Source organism: Palaemon carinicauda, chromosome 10 (assembly GCF_036898095.1).
Source record: "Palaemon carinicauda isolate YSFRI2023 chromosome 10, ASM3689809v2, whole genome shotgun sequence".
NCBI classification, from domain to species: Eukaryota; Metazoa; Arthropoda; class Malacostraca; order Decapoda; family Palaemonidae; genus Palaemon; species Palaemon carinicauda.
In genome coordinates, this window is record NC_090734.1 from 75556853 (window position 1) to 75574352 (window position 17500).

Here is a 17500-nt window from a genome sequence, read left to right on the forward strand (position 1 = left end):
AGAGAGAGAGAGAGAGAGAGAGAGAGAGAGAGAGAGAGAGAGAGAGAGAGTTGCGCTGGAAATACATATGAAGGCTCTTAATCAATCGTGACTGTATAGGCCCCAAAAGTTATTCATATTTTGAATCGCTTAAGAAGTAAAAAACTTTCTTGAATGATCTGATCTAGTAGGTGTGTAATGTATAGTAGCATATTCCCACGAGTTTTCCTTTTCCATTCATTCAGTAAAGTCCTTTTGAAATTAATGTGTGAGTGAAATTCTTCTATTTTTCAAAATCCTATCCGCAGATGGTATGGGAAGGCTTACAATTGTTTTTTCTTTTTCCTGGCACTGTATTTCTAACTTCATTTTAGCTGTTAGACTAAGTCGGAATATTTCGAGAGCTCCCTAATTTACTTATTTCTTTTATTATCAACGATCCTGCATCGCGTGTCGATTAGTTACGACAAGCAATTATTTCTGTATCAATAGAATATTATATACCAGGCAGTCTCTTAACGACCTCGGGATCAGAGCCCCAGGCGATATCACACATAGACAAGAGCTTGTGACCGGCCAGGAATCGAACCCTGGTCGGCAAGCTTGTATACACATTGACTAAACCAGTTGGCCATGGAAAAAGACTTCGTGTCCAAGTGGTTTAGTCACTGTGTATACAAGCTTTACGACCAAGGTTCGATTCCCGGCCGGTCACAATCTCTTGTCTTTTGGTGATTTCGCCTGGGGCTCTGATCCCGAGGTCGAATTTTTTCTTATTCGACTTCAAATGAGAAACAAGTACACGTGGAGAGAAAGACAGCGGAATTTATTAATTTTTCATATAGCTAATTAAAGAAAATTGATTTATAAATCTCTTTTGAAATGTACCATGTGCCATATATAGGCTACGCTTAACTAATTCTACGATTTTTCTTATTCCGAAGTCTCTACTTGCTAATATCATATCAATTGTCACGTTGTCATTCCCCGGGCTTTTTCCCTTTTTGAAATATCTAATAACACTAATTATTTCCACATCTAGTAAGTCTGGGCCATTCATGGGTATGTGTAAACTTGGTTTACAACCTCGTCCTTTTAATATTTCTCCCAACGTTTCAAGACATCTACAATCTCTATCACAGTTAGGCTTACTCCCTCCCTGTTTTTATCCACAGTACCTCTTTCCATTCTCTTCTTTCATAGCAATTCCTAAGAAACCTGTTGCAGTAGAATGTAATTTATTCAGGACCATCAGCTTAATGAGTCAAATCACAAAAATTATGCTGAAAGTAATTTTAAACCAAATAAAATAAAAGTTAAAACCAGAAATAACTGAAGAACAATACGGTTTTGTTAAGAAGAAAGGTACTAGACATTCTATTTTTATCATGAGAATGATAAAAGAAAGATCTATTGAAATAAAAAAAAAGATGTGTATATGTGCTTCATTGATTATGAGAAAGCGTTCAATAAAGTGAGGCACAGAGATCTATTAGAAATCCTATAAATATTAAATCGGCAAGGACATCAGACTCATAACCAACTTATAGGCCTACTAGAGTCAACTGGCAGCAGTCAACATCGATAACCATCTGATATCATGGATCGTTATGCAGATGACATAGTGATCATTGTTGGCATTGCCCAAAACTTTCAACGACTTTTGGATACAGTGAACTGAGAGAGTGAATTAATGGAACTAAGAATTAATGTAAGAAAGGAACATGAAATGACTAGACCGGGTGCACCTCAATTAATCAAGGTTTTCATGCATAAAGTTTTCAACTGTAAAAAAAAAATAATAAAAAAAAAATAAAGAAATAACGCAGCAAGAAAGGACCGACAGGGGAGAACACCTATCGTTAAACTTATTCCTCCATTTGTAAAGCACCTGGTGTTAAATAAATTCACCCACTTATATATGCCAAATCTTCACTGAGCGCTGGATTGTCTTCTTCCTCCAATCCTGCTCCACTTTCTTACCCACTGTCTGTTTTTCTTGCTTTCTCTCTGTTTCTATATAAATTAATGTATTCCCGAAATGGTATCCGAAATTATTGTAACTTTGTTCAACACCACCATTGAGGTAAAATTCAAGGCGTGTTTTCTATATGAAGGTTCTTCTCCCCCCCCCCCCCCCCCCCCCCCCCACATGTGGCATATGAGTGTGGGCCCATCAACACTCATATGCTACACACTGCTACAAACTCTGTGACACGCACAGACACTCTCGGAATGGACCATTCCCCTTCTTCAAGCTCTCTCCATATGGCCAATTTCTTAGCCAAGCTAAGGCAGTTATCTATTAGAGAGAGAAATAATTTGGAAAATACACCAATTTACATAGAGAGAGAGAGAGAGAGAGAGAGAGAGAGAGAGAGAGAGAAGAGACTGAGTAAGGAGGAGGAGTTGGAGAGCGGATTGGTGATCTGTGGAGACGTGGCACCAGTGGAGGAAACCATTTCAAATCAGGTGCCCTTTCTAGCTGCGTTAAGTATAGTTCAGTTAGTTTAGCAGAGATCTATTTTTCCCTCAAGAAAGACCAAATTCTAGAAACTTTAATTTGAAGAATTTAGAATATTGTCTTTCAATCTAAATAAAGCATTTGTACAGGAAAAGACACATTTGACATTCTTAATCTGCAGATTATATGTTCTTCATAAGAAATAATTCTACAGGGGAAATATTCAATTTCATGAACAACGAAATATAACTCCTGATAAACATTTAGTCATAAATTCTTGTCTTTACTTAGAATGCATCTGAAGGTTTTAAACTTTTTTGTTCCTTTTTGTAATATCATGGCTATAAACAAAGGCCTTGATTTCTAGAAGAATGAACCCTATAGATACCTTCTCGTATTATGCATAAGTGAGTGTGTGTTTTTGGAATGAATAAAGTAGTGTAACATAACAGTTCATGCTACATTCTACATATATGTTATGGTAATGGTATAGCATTATTTGAAAACAACATTGTAAAGAGTTTCTTTACTGGATTTCATTTAGTTCCTTACCTTTGAATGTTCAAGAAGCGACGGATTAAGCATAGAAAAAGAGAAATGAGACTTCAGCGTCCTCGGGTCCGGCAAAGCATCCCCCGTTTGTAAATAGATTCCTTTGGCTGGCTTTCCATGTGGAACTTTTTTCCGAAATTCTTTCACTATTTTCTTTAGAGGGTTCCCTGGCACCAAGAAAAGGTATGCCTTTGGGTCTATGTACATATCTAAACTGAAAATGAAATTATATACATATATATTAGCAACTGGGTTCCTGAATTAGAAAGAAGAGTGAATTCAAAGAGCCTCTGTCATTTTTTTTTACTAAAAAAAAAAAAAAAAAAAAAAAAAAAAAACATGGTAAGAGTTGAGTTACGGATCATTAATAAAGTTATTTTCAAAATAATAAAGCTGATAAGCAAAAAGAATAATAAAAGTAAAAAAATTTCACACCACAAATGTAGCTTTAAGACCAACAAAAACAAGATTTTTGTTCCCTGTGTCCTACTTCGGATGAACAATGTCTTTAAGTGTTTGTTCCTCCAAAGGAGCAAGGCTATTGAGTAGCTACGGCTAAAAAGTAGAAAATGATACATTAAATTCCCTAAAATCGTCATCTTCCAATAATAACTGCTGTGTTCAACATTGAAGATAATCTTTAAATCTATCAGGTAGTGATAAAAACACACATTATATACAGTATATACTGTATATATATATATATACATATATATATATATATATATATATATTATTAGCTCGTCAATCCATCGTCTTCTCTTTTCTCTATGAAAATTTACGGGTGTAGACTGGCATAGAAAGATCATAAACAGACGGGAGTGGAAAGACATGTCTGAGGCCTTTGTCCTGCAATGGACTAGTAACGGCGGATGATGATGATGATACTGTATATATACATACTTATGTGTACAAAATTATGACAGCTGACATGTGATAAGCATGATATGTAAAAGAGCCACAGAAAAAAAAGGAAAAGCCTTGATTCGCGTTAGTTCTTTCATCTTGGTGACGCCATCGGACTCAATGAGAATAGATATACAAAAATATCGTATTTATACAGGAGATTCCTAAACTGACAGATTCTTGATAATTTCAGATAAGGATTAATGGAAAACAGATTATGGGATAGATTTTGATTTTAACCTTGGGTGCAAGCAATTAAAAAGGATTCCACAATATTTATTTTGGTATAGTCGTTATTATGGATCACTGTCAAGGCCTCGATCAACCAATTCTGTGACTTTAGTTCAGCCAATGAATAGACAAAGCCTTTTTAACAAACCCATGGAGATTTGTTATTGTTTCATGTGAGGCAAATGGAAGATGTCCCCATAGAATATGATGCTCTCAAATTATTCCTCCTAGAACAGTACTCACAATCACCAACCACCCCTGTAGCGAAGACTTCTCAGTTCTCTCAACAACCATTGAGGACCAAAGGGCATCAATGGCCCTTAGAGAAATGATCAATATTGCTTGCCCCTCAGTCTCCTACAGATAGTTCTCCTCATGAAGTGAACCTAATTTGTGCTCAAATCTGCTAAAACCAATGCAAGCCACCCCTCCTGATGTCAATGCCTTGCCCAGGAAGGATCAGATGACCAAAGTTGACACCCTTATGGATAGCCAGCCCCCACTGTCAACAATTCCATCAACAACTCCACTCTTGACAAAGGGGACAACCATACAATGCCGACTGAAGCGGAGTTGAATGCTGTAGGACATCGACGAACACCTTGGGACAGTTGGATAGTGACGAAGGCACCCACCACACACCTATGATGTACCATGCCCACGCCCCAAACAATACCCTCAATAGCCACTGGATGTCACACCTCTCCGTTACTTGTGCTACTACTACTCCTGATTAGGGGCTGATGACAAGAGATAGGCTACCAAAAGTAAATCGTCCAAAAAGTGTAAGTACGCCATTGCCTGTGGCAGCAACCTACCCAATAACTAACCTCTTCTTTTTGCAGGATTCAGGATCTAATTTGTGCTTTTAGGTATATACTAGTGCCTGTTGTTCACTTCAGCCACGTTCCCTCTTTCAAAGACTACTGATGTTTGCCTGGTGGACGCCAATGGATCTGCTATCTCACTGTTCATTGGGGGCGCTTGGACGCCAATGGATCTGCTATCTCACTGATCATTGGGGGCGCTAGTACTAGAGGAATTTCCTCAACGCTGATGTTACACTGCATCTAATTGGTGCAGATTTTCTCAACCATTTCCACCTCCTGGTTGACATCACACATCGACACATAGTCAACGCTAGCTTTTACTCGTCTACACCGTTATTAACTGCTCTCTCTGACCTCGCTCTTCCCTTCAGTGGATGCCTACACTCCCCTCCTCCTCACTGCAGCATGTCCCGTTTTCTGACTAGAACTATGCCAGATGGCCATGGTTCCTACAAAGCAGGGTATCTATCACCATGTCAAGATGATGGGGGCCCAAGTGTTTGCAGGATTCAGACATTTGTCACAAGACTATTTGGCAGCTGCTAAATGCACATTTGCTGAAATGGAAGAAATGGGCCTTTTTCAAAAGGCTTCCAGCCTCTGGTCATCACCCCCGTATGTCATTCTGAAGAAGTATGGATTCCTACACCACTGCGGGGATTACAGGAATTTTAACATGCAGATGAAATCAGATTGCTACCAGGTTTCCAATATCACCAACTTCACCACCTATCTTCACAGTTCTGAAGTATTCTTGACCCTCGGCCTCCTGAAGGGGTATCATTAGGTGCCCATGAACCCAGAAGACATCGGCAAGACCACCACCACTACTACTTTTGGCAAATATACTTTTAATTATTTCTGCTTTGGCCTTCATAATGGAGGGACCACATTTCAATGACTCATAGATGGCATCTTATGGGGCCTCCAGTTCTGGTGATGATATGTAGATTACATATCAGTGTTCTCCCCCTCCAAAGAGGACCACCTAAATAGCGTTCTCGATTGCACGTCATGTGCACGTCTTCACTTGACAGTTCAATGCCTGGTCCACCCATCAACGCTGACATCGCTGCCATTTCTGAATACAATTGAACTATTCAACATATACTTGGTAAACTGAATCCAATTGCTGACGCCCTTTCCAGAAATACCATGCCAGCCATAAACCTGCGAGTGGATTACGAGGCATGCCTTACCTCTAGCATTACATACCTCTAGCATTACATTAGAGGCTCTTTGACCTCTATTTTGAGGTGTCATACCTCTAGCATTACAATTTCTTTGACCTCTATTTTGTGGTGCCCAATTATTTTCCCTTTACTTCCGTGAACATACAGCAGTACCCAATTTATGCTAACCGCGTGCCAAAGGTCATAATTTCTTCACAGATACACAAACACACACAAACCTGCAGAACATCCTGCACGTCTCTGTGTTGGGGAAACATCACCCTTGATGACTCTAATACCACCCTCCTCTGTGACATCAGTACTTGTAGGCCACACACGTGGATACCTTCCACCGACAGGTGTTTCAATTGATTTATGGCCTCTCACACCCCTCCCACCGATCTACTGTATAGCTACTAAAATCGAATTTCATATGGCACGGCATTACTAAAGATGGCAAGGATTGTGTCCGCACGTACATTTCACGTCAAACTTCAAAAGTGCATCAATGCAAGAATTTGAGCTAAGGCACTTTTCACCATCTTAGTGTTGTTTTACCCACATTCATGTTGATGTATTTAACTCTCCACTACCAACTTCACAAGGACAACATTACCTTTTCACAGTCATTGATTGCTCTACTCGATGGTGTGAAGCCATACCCATGCAAGATGCAACATCAGCCTCATATACTGCTGCCTTACTTGCTGATTGGATGACAAGATTTGGCATCCCAGATCATATTACTTCCAACAGGGATACCATTTTCACCTCTCAATCGTAGACACCATTAAGATATCTTCTTGACATCACCCTACATCAGACTACCGCTTAGAACTCCGCAGCCAAGAATGGTGGAACATTTCCATCATACTCTGAGAGCAGCTTTGACGTCTGGCTGGAACGACTCCAGTTGATTTTCACAACTTTTCTTGGTCCTCCTCAGGCTGACAGTCACTTGGGAGACCAAGGACACCATGGATGTCTCAGCGGCTGAAATGGTATAATGCAACCCGTTGGTTGTCCCTGCTGAATTTTTTTTCTGACTACCACCTCCTCTGGTGATTTTCAGTGCCGACATCCCGTTGTGGAGAAATTTACTCCCTAACATTGGACTTACAAGCCCCCAGAAAAAAAAAAAAGCCCATAAAAAAAAACTATGGAGTTTCATGCGCACCGACACTTGCAAGCCATCGCTTATATCCCCATGTACGGGACCATTCCTTGCCACCTGTTGTACTCTGAAAGCTTTTTTCCTCAACGTACGTGGTAAAGAGGATTGGATCACCATAGATCGTCTAAAACTTGCATATGTCCTGTAAAAGAGTTGTACTGAACAGTACGAATCTCTAGGGTAGGTCGTCCTCTTTCAAATGCACGTCTGCCTCAGGGTGGGAGCCATGTAATGCACATGAAGCAAGCAATGCACATACAAATAAAGAAGGATTCCCTATCTACATTTTCTTCAACACAGCAACCGTCATCGGACTCCTAAAAAAATCGTTGAATGTAACAAGATAATTCAGTTTCTATTATCATTCTGTTATTATGTTATTATATCACCTATTCTGTTATTATGTTATCTATTTTTATGTCAATTTCCACCTTAACAACAAAAATCGTCGATTGTGAACATGCAATTGTCACTGTTATGTACTCTTGGGGGCCTATCTACACTCACGTAACAGTCCGTTTTCCAGTAATCCTGTATTATCTCCTTTTCTTAAATCCGACTTATTTGGAATCTTCAAAGCACTAACAGCCTAGGGACCCCCTTTTCCGATATTGGTTAAATAGATATCCTTGTATTTGTAGCCTATTCTTATAGTGAGTCTGATGTTATCAAGAAGACAAAAGTACTGTAGTCACTGTAGGCTAATCAAGTATTATCCATTTTTCTTTAATTTTATATATATATATATATATATATATATATATATATATATATATATATATATCATCATTATTATTATTTGCTAAGCTTTAACCCTAGTTGGAAAAGCAGGATGCTATAAGCGCAAGGGCACCAATAGGGAAAATAGCTCAGTGAGGAAAGAAATAAAAAAATATGCTACAAGAGTAGTTTTAGAATAACCACAACATTAAAATAAATCTGTCATATATAAACTATAAAAAATTAAAAATAACAAGAGGAAGAGAAATAAGATTTTGGAGTGTCCTTCTCCTAGAAGAGCTGCTTACCATTTTAAGAGTCTCTTCTACCCTTACCAAGAGGAAAGTAGCCACTGAACAATTACAGTGCAGTAGTTAACCCCTTGCGCGAAGAAGAATTGTTTGGTAATCTCGATGTTGTAAGGTGTATGGGGACAGAAGAGAATGTGGAAAGAATAGGCCAGACTATTCGGTGTATGAGTAGGTAAAGAAAAATTGAGCCGTAACCAAAGAGAAGAATTCAATATAATACTGTCTGCCCCGTCAAAGGACCCAATAACTCTTTAGCGGTAGTAAGACAGCGGACATATACTTACTCTATTATGGGAACTCTAGACAAAATAGGCGTGTTTGCATCGGGGTTGTTGAGATTCGGGTTGTTTCTCATCGTCCAGACGATTTCTTGCAACCAAGTTGTGCCGCATTTCAGGAAACCTGCTATCAGCACATCCGTAGTTTTCCACTGTTGACGAAAACCAAAACATTAGCATTAAAAGCAAAATTAATTCAGGTATCGGATTAACACACACTCATGATATATATATATATATATATATATATATATATATATATATATATATATATATCAAATAAGCCATATATATTAGTATATATATATATGTGTGTGTGTATATATGTATATATATGTATATGTATATGTATATGTGTATATATATATATATATATATATATATATATATATATATATATATATATATATAATATATTATATGTCTTAGGATTAGCAAATCTAAGTCGATGCATTGTGAAATACAACCACAATAATTACTATTATACTAACGATTAACGAGATTATATATATAAGACCAACCATTCAGCGAGAGGACTGTCATATGGGAGTGTTACAGCAGATTTGAATTTGGTAATGGTGGATCATACCTTGAAATTATATAGTTTGCTTGTGTAATACTTGAAGGCTCCTGGGTAGAGCCAATCTCCAGGCGTCACTCTCACGAGACCGTTGTATTTACCGTTATAGGAACCTTTGAAATTCTTCTCCAGACGAGCCAACTCCTCCCCTTTGACTTTGACCAATACGTGTCCGCTCTCCGTCACCATCTTATCACTGGAATGAAGGAAATCATGATATGAAGTGTCGTAGAACGAGGGATGTTACAGTATCATTCATCGATCCTAATCCATCCTCAGCGTCATTAGGAAAAGATTTATTTTGCAAGTGTTATAATGTATATCAATTATCATGCTCTCTGAAGTGAATCAATCCCATATATTTACAATATAACTGAAACGTTTCAAGTTCAAGTCCTGTAAAATAAGAGGGCCAAAATTTTCCTCCTCTTAGCGCACTTAGCCAGTTATCAAAAACCAAAATTGTAGGCCTACATATTTCTTTCAACTTTAAGTTCGTAAAAACAGGTAAATGGACAAATAACTAAATGTCTCATTTCAACAGTTCCTTAGAGTAAAGAGTACAAAATTCCATTGTTAATCTGCAAATATCGATTCGAAAGAAAGAAAATAAGCAAGTGTTCAATTAGCCAGAGGAATTACCAGGGATGGGGAACTTTAAGGCCGCATATGGCCTTCTGGACCATCAAGTGCGGCCTTCTAAGGCCTTTGATATATGTACAGTATGTGTAGTATATTTCTGCTTTGACACTGAATATTGTGTGCTTGAAATCATTCTACTGTATGTACACACATACAAATATGTACACACAGACAATAGGAAAGTTGTGTTCTGTGATGTACCTCCCAGAGAATTGAAGCAACTTTTCCTTGAATTCAATGTCAGCTGCAACAGCTGTTGTAGCTGACAAGGAAAAACGGCTAGTTGCAGTGAGTGAGGGATTTAACGTATGTTGGACGAGAGTTCCTGTTTTGTCCATCTTCTCACTGTGATCTATGTTAGTTTTAGATGAGTCAACAGGTTTCAGATTTTTGGCATAAAAATGTTTTATTTGTGCTTTCACTGATGGATTTTGATTGTATGATAAACATATTCCTTTAGGTAACCTTAACGCGGAACAGACATTTTAAAAACTTCAGTAAGCAATATCACAAAGGAGGACTAAATTTTACTTCCTTATTATAATAAGTTATGCACTGATGGTGTTCCAGCTATGATGGCTAAACACTATGGATCTATTTAACATCTTAAGATAGCAAATAATTGATTTGTTTTTTTACAATGAAAACTGCTAGGTGTGTTTAAACGGATACAATTTTTTACTGGGATGTTGCATTTTTATGAGAAGTGATTGTTTAAAAAGTACCTACTTCCCAATATAAAATATTTGAAAAGGTTTTATTGCTGATATCTATAAGCTATCTTTTCCAAAAGATTAATATTATTTTATTTATCCCTTCAATACAAAGAACCTACTTGCTTAACTAGTATGCTTTCGATACTATTCATTTACTTACTTTAGTTTGAAAACTACCCACACTTGAATGAAATATTTTAAAATTTAGTTTTCAATATAATTCATTTACTGATTACTTGTATAAAAAGTACTTAATTCAAATATTTGAAATTTTAATGCTTTAAATCTTTATAAACCTTTCACTCTTTCTTTAGATTAGTAATAAATTACTTGGAGGATTAAATAACCAACAAAATTCTATGCGGCCTTAAGGAGCATTGAGGAATTGCAAGATGGCCTTCATCCAATAAAGGGTTCCCCACCCCTGGCCTACACGAACATACTTAAAAGATTTAATTAGAGATCGTCACGTTTGGAGCCACTGGTGGATATTTCACACACACACACAAACACAAATACAACACACACATTATACATATATATATATATATATATATATATATATATATATATATATATATATATATATATATATATATATATATATATATACATATATATATATATATATGAAAAATAATACCCATAAGAAGGTCATGTGACAAATAATCACTTGAACATGTTTGCATGTATTTTCCCAGAATACACATCACCTACGTCACACAGAATTATATTACCTAGGGTTTAACTTTATTAGTCATTCCCTCACGTGTATTTATCATTTTTTTCTTTACAAAATCGCAGGGGATTTGATGTAATATTTTATTAGACGACAGGTCTTTCCATACTATTTCTTCAATTTTGATAAAAACATTTTAATACTTGAAGGGATTTACGTCAAAATTTATGATGGAGTATGAATAGAGGTTGTAATTTGTTTTAGTACAATACTTATGTGTTGTCTTATATACATTTCTTGATTATTGATCACATTTCTATATATAGTACCTAGATAGAATTCACCCTTTTCCCGATTAAGCACACATGTACTAAAGAGCTAAGGTCATCATGGCGTAAAAGAATACATGTTTGTCAGTCCTTATTCATTATCATACTTACAAACGTAAATCAAAATAAAAAAATCCGACAACATATCTAACACTGATGAACCTAACGCCTTCTCTACGTACTTGGGAAATTATTGACCAGAAAGTGTTGCGGACTATTGAATTTGAGTTTGCATGCATACATTTATGAATATGCATGAAAGAATGATTATCATAATTATCGAACACATATTTCCCAGAAAGCCAACGTATCCCCTGGAAAAAATGAGGATAACAGAAAGTTAAGATTTCCATACGGTATATATATATATATATATATATATATATATATATATATATATATATATATATATGTATATATATATATATATATATACATATATATATATATATATATATATATATATATATATATATATATATATATATATATATATATATATATATATATATATATATATATTGAGGAAGGGAACTCAGGAAAAGATAAAACAAGCCTATTTTTACAACGATTAAATATTGAAAATGAGTATGAAGAACTGTAAAAGATGTTCCTCCAGAAGGATGAATAGCAAACATCAGAGAGTGAGGTCGAAAATTTTCTATAAAAAGGAAAAGTAAATAAAACTGCAAGGAAGTCAGAGATAACGATAGAAATTATAAAGACATTTTAGGCAAAACATGGGTGCACATACAATTGCATAAGGACTGGGATGTAGAGGAAATGCCAAAGGAGTGGGAAGATTACTGGATGGTTAAATTGTATAAACAAAAAAGGAGACGTGTGAAACTTTGGGAGCTTGTATTCTAGATACTAGAAAGAGTAGTGGAAAGAAAGCTGAGTGTTGATAGATATACATGAATATCAGTTTGGTTTTATTAACGGAAAGAGCGTATGAAAATGCGTATAACAGGGTACCAAGAAGGTTGCTGTAGTCTATTGGTGTTTGAGAAAAAGAGGAGTATTGAAGAAGTTGGTAAGGTTATTGTGGATGATGTATAAGGGGGCCAAAACCACTGTATAGACAAAATTTGGGGAGACTGAGGTATTCCCTGTGGAGGTTGGTTTCCATCGGATCAGCTCTGAGTCCATTCATGTTCCTTGTCATTATTGACACTGAAAACTGAACTAAGGAACAACAAATATTATGGGAACTGATGTTTGCAGATGATTCAGTTATTTTACCAAACACTGAAGAACTGTAAGAAAGGTTTTAGCAATAGCAAAGAAATGAAAGGATTGATGGTGAACATTGGAAAAAAAAGTTAATGATTAGTAGCAGAGAAGGACATGAAGTAAATATCTAATTTACCACTTGATCGAACACAGTGCTAAAACACAACAATGAGTTTAACCATAGAGGATCGATGATAACAGAGGACAAACGTACTGGAAAGCAGTGAGACAAAATGAAAAAAAGAGCATGGCCAAAATGGAGAGAAGTTACATTCAGGCTCAAAATTGAGATTCATAAGACATTTATCAAGCCCATACAATCGTATGGGGCAGAAACTTGAGCGTTTAAGAGGAAAGAGGAAGGACTGTTGGAAACACCCGAGATAAGGATGGTGATGTGGATTACTGAAATATTACTGTTGGAAAGGAGGGGGAGTCAAGATATGAGAAGAATGTTTGGTATATGTAACGAAAAAGATAAGGCTAAGGAAACTCGTCTGAAATACCATGGATCATTCAATAAGAAGAGATGAAGTGAAATTAACTAAGAGAACTAAGAATATGTCAGTGATTGTGGATAAGATTGTGAGCGTGAGTGTATGAGATGGATGGATGGGGTGAGGAGGGGTATGGATGAAATGGACTTGGGGGGAAAAAAGATGCAAGGAATAGAAGTAGGTGAAAAGAGTTGACTCGAGTGGCTGACCCTGTTATATGGTGAGACTGATAAGGTCAAAAGATTGTACAGTATATTTATGCATATATATATACACTCGTGTATATATATATATATATATATATATATATATATATATATATATATATATATATATGTGTGTGTGTGTGTGTGCGCGCGCGTGTGTGTGTATACTGTATAGACATACACATACACATACACACAAATATATAAATATATGTATATACCTATCTATCTATCTATCTATCTATCTATATATATATATATATATATATATATATATATATATATATATATATATACTGATAATTAGAAATCAATAACTAATATTTCAATGTATGGTTTTTTTTCCATAATGGATGCAATTGCTTTCGAATGTGCTCATCAACATTTTAGAATTTACTTATTTTCATTCTTAGTTTCTTTAAAGGACTGTTTTATTTCTTTAAGTAGAGGAAAAATAGAGATTGGTGGAAACAGATAGTTTAGAATTTATAGAACTACTGCCCGTAGTTTGCAACAGCCGGAATTTTAACTAACACTGTTAAAAAATTATAATTTTAATTGGAAATTCTCCGTAAAAATATACTGGTCTCAGTCGTATTTCATTAAAATACAGGCGACAGTAATTTCTACCCTATTTGTTATTATCTTTTAAGGAATGATGACCGTAATATCACTCCTTTACGATCAGATATCCGTTTTTAAAACGGTAAATACCTGGCAACATTTATTCCAGGATTTTTACGGTTTTTATGGCAAAATTTTAAGTGCACAAATATGAACAGAGTTTTGAAATATCAGGTAATTCCGTCTTGAATCAGAGCCTTGTGATTACTGACGTTTTTTCGACGTGGAGTTGACACATTTTATGACAGGAAATGACAGTTAGAAAATACAGTGAAGGAAGGAAATATCCCATGATTCTTAAGAGCCTGATTACGAGTGAAATGCTTAAGAAAATGTGTTTCGAAATTTGAGCCATTGTCCAAAAATACGCTCATTTACTGGAAATGTCTATAAAACATTTCTTGTGGAATAGAAACATTGATTATTAAAGGTTAAAGTAAAGATATATTGATGGAGAGTTAAGTATCATCTTTGGCTCGCTGGATTCATTTATGCATCATTTTTGACGCTATTGGCTTCTACTGTTGATACACGAAAAGTCAAATTTATGTTACTGCAATCTAAGCTATCAAATATACTAAAAATGATCAAGTACTGCAAACATTTTGTTTTCTAAGTAAATTGAAAGTTAGAATGTTAGTTAAGCGATAGAGCTAAAGTTATTTAATTTCTTTAATTCATGAAAGTTGATAAGATCCTACTTGGCACTTTATAGCTTCGAAGATGTACAAAAAAGACTTCTTAAGTATCACATCACTGAAATGTTGAAAAACATTTCATGAACTATTTAATTTTATAATTTTTCTTCTTCAAGTTGTTCAACAAAATTACTTGCTTGATTCCAAGGATTTTACACCAAACCATTAATTAGGGTTTTAATAGTTAAATATATATATTGTTAAATGAGACATCAAACTAAAAAACCGTCATTTTATCATGTATGAAAACATGCATTCATGTCTTGAACGATAACGTTACCTTCATCTTCAAGTGAAAGTAACAATCAAATAAATTATTTTACTGTTCGTGCAACATTTTAGATCTGCCTGGTCGCTTACTTTGATGACCTCACTGTAAAGCAGCATCCGTTCATTTGTGAAACTAAAGCTGGGCAGCTCTTTCTAATTTTGAAACTATCAGATTCTCAACACGATCTTCATAACAATCCAAGAGAATCATAATAGAAAGTTGATCAGATCGAAGGAAAAAAGTAGCAAATCTGAATCAGCTTTCTCTGACTTTTGATCTCTGTGAATTGAAAAAAAAAAGAAAAAAAAATGCGATATCACTGTCTTCTTCTACAGAAGAAAAATTGGATGGATGACTTTCCACGCTTTCTCCTACCAATGTTCTTCATTTTTGGTCACAAGCAAATTTCCCCCGATTCATTGTATGTATACACATGATAGTAGACATGGGATTACATAAACAAGAACAATTATTATTATTATTATCATTATTATTATTATTATTATCATTATTATTATTATTACTTGCTAAGCCAAATACTCGCGTCCTTCTTTAAAACATCCGTATCAAATATCTTCTTTGAATACAAAGATAGGATATGTATTTTAATTGAATTATTTTCTCTAAGTTGACATTTGCCTTTTATAACATCTATCAAAGGAAATATGTTGCTATCCCGAATTAACTGCAGTACAAGGACGCTTCTTTCTAATAAGGGTTAATCAGTAAAGGCAAAAAATAAATCGAAAGACTGAAAACACATCGCATAAATTAGTCAAAACATCATAGAAGTCTTTCCTTAGTTACATGAAAATCGACTTTTCTGGCGCATTGGCAGATTTTCCTCTGATGTTTTGAACATAGACATAATGAATTATATATATATATATATATATATATATATATATATATATATATATATACTGTAAACATTCTTATATATATAACCCATGTATATATATATATATATACACGTGTTTTATATATATATATATATATATATATATATATATATATATATATATATATATATATATATATATAAAACACGTGTATATATATATATATATATATATATATATATATATATATATATACATATATATGTGTGTGTGTGTTTATATATATTCACAGATGTATACAGTAGAGATATAATGGAGATATAATTATAAATATACTGTATATAGACATGAATATGTACACAGTTTTTTCACATAGGCCATGAAGACCTCTTAATATCGGCTTCTCTTTGCATCGGGATCAGAGACCCAAGGGTGATTCAACTTTATGATAATAGCATCTGGTTGACCAAGGAATCGAACCTGGGCCCAAGAAACTGTCCGATCCACTGGAAGTTTTCGCCATTTTTTTTTTTTTTTTATTGTAGCCATAAAACTTCGTTATAGCGTCTAAGCTACGTGGTGAAATCCTAGCCTCTCGGTCATCACTCTGGGCTGTGTCAAGCCTGAAGCGGTTAAACCCCCCGGGAAATGTCATTAGTTATAGGTGTAATGTGACGGCGCTATCGCTCTCTAAAGCATACTCTGCATCTTTATAACTTTCATGATAATGCATAAGGAATATTCTACTGTTCACGCTCTGTTAAGGCGATAACTGAGCTCTGAGTCAACAAAATCACGCTTTCCACTTTTTTTCGATCGACTGTAAACAGAAAATTCAATCGGCAATGTTCAATTCATCGTTCAAGAGAGAAAGTGTCTCGGGTAACTTCTGTCAAACAAGAGATTCTATTAAAATTATAGTTACGTTTCGAATATTCATGCCCAAGATATCTTCATTTGAAAAGCATATATGTCCACTAACAGCTTATTTAAGTCTTACGTTGGTTTTTTTAACTTTCATAATTCCGGTGAAAGTCCATGTAGCTTATTCCTTACGAAGGGAAACTGTTTCATTGAACGGTGATAACAACTGGGATGTAATATGACCAGTTAAACCTAAAGTATTCTAACGAAACTTTATGAACATTTACTATTTTTCTCATAGACTCCTTAAAGGAGTCTATGATTTTTCTTCGACGTAGGGATCAACCTCAACCAGGACTCACGGTCTAGGTATAGGACCCATACAGTGACAGGCATTCACGAGTACACTACTTTGGGAACACCATTCACCATTTCTAGGCAGATTGTTAAGTGGAAAAATGGCGAATAATGTTTAGGAAACTACGTAAAGGAGAATAACTTCAAAGCATCCTGGGAAATATACAACAGAAACTTGTCCACCAAAGGATATTCAAAAGTTTGTTCGAAACACTGGAAACTTAGATGAGCAAGGTAATATATCAGAAATTATCCGCGACTTCAACAACTGTATGTTCGCAATTCATCCTTGCTCGCATACAATCATACATAAATGTCTTATCCCCCTTCTCTCTCTCTCTC

General features: G+C 35.3%; 1 protein-coding gene across 1 annotated transcript in view; it reads right to left on the reverse strand.

The window, feature by feature from the left end:
- Nucleotides 1–17500, reverse strand: part of LOC137648650 (sulfotransferase 1A1-like) — a 52806-nt gene that overhangs the window by 22241 nt on the left and 13065 nt on the right. Inside the window, exons 2-4 of the mRNA XM_068381653.1 lie at nt 9207–9393; nt 8624–8769; nt 2996–3209 (exon numbers count right to left, since the gene is read on the reverse strand). Of these exons, the coding sequence (XP_068237754.1) occupies nt 2996–3209; nt 8624–8769; nt 9207–9393 (547 nt within the window). The remainder of the gene's footprint in view (nt 1–2995; nt 3210–8623; nt 8770–9206; nt 9394–17500) is intronic.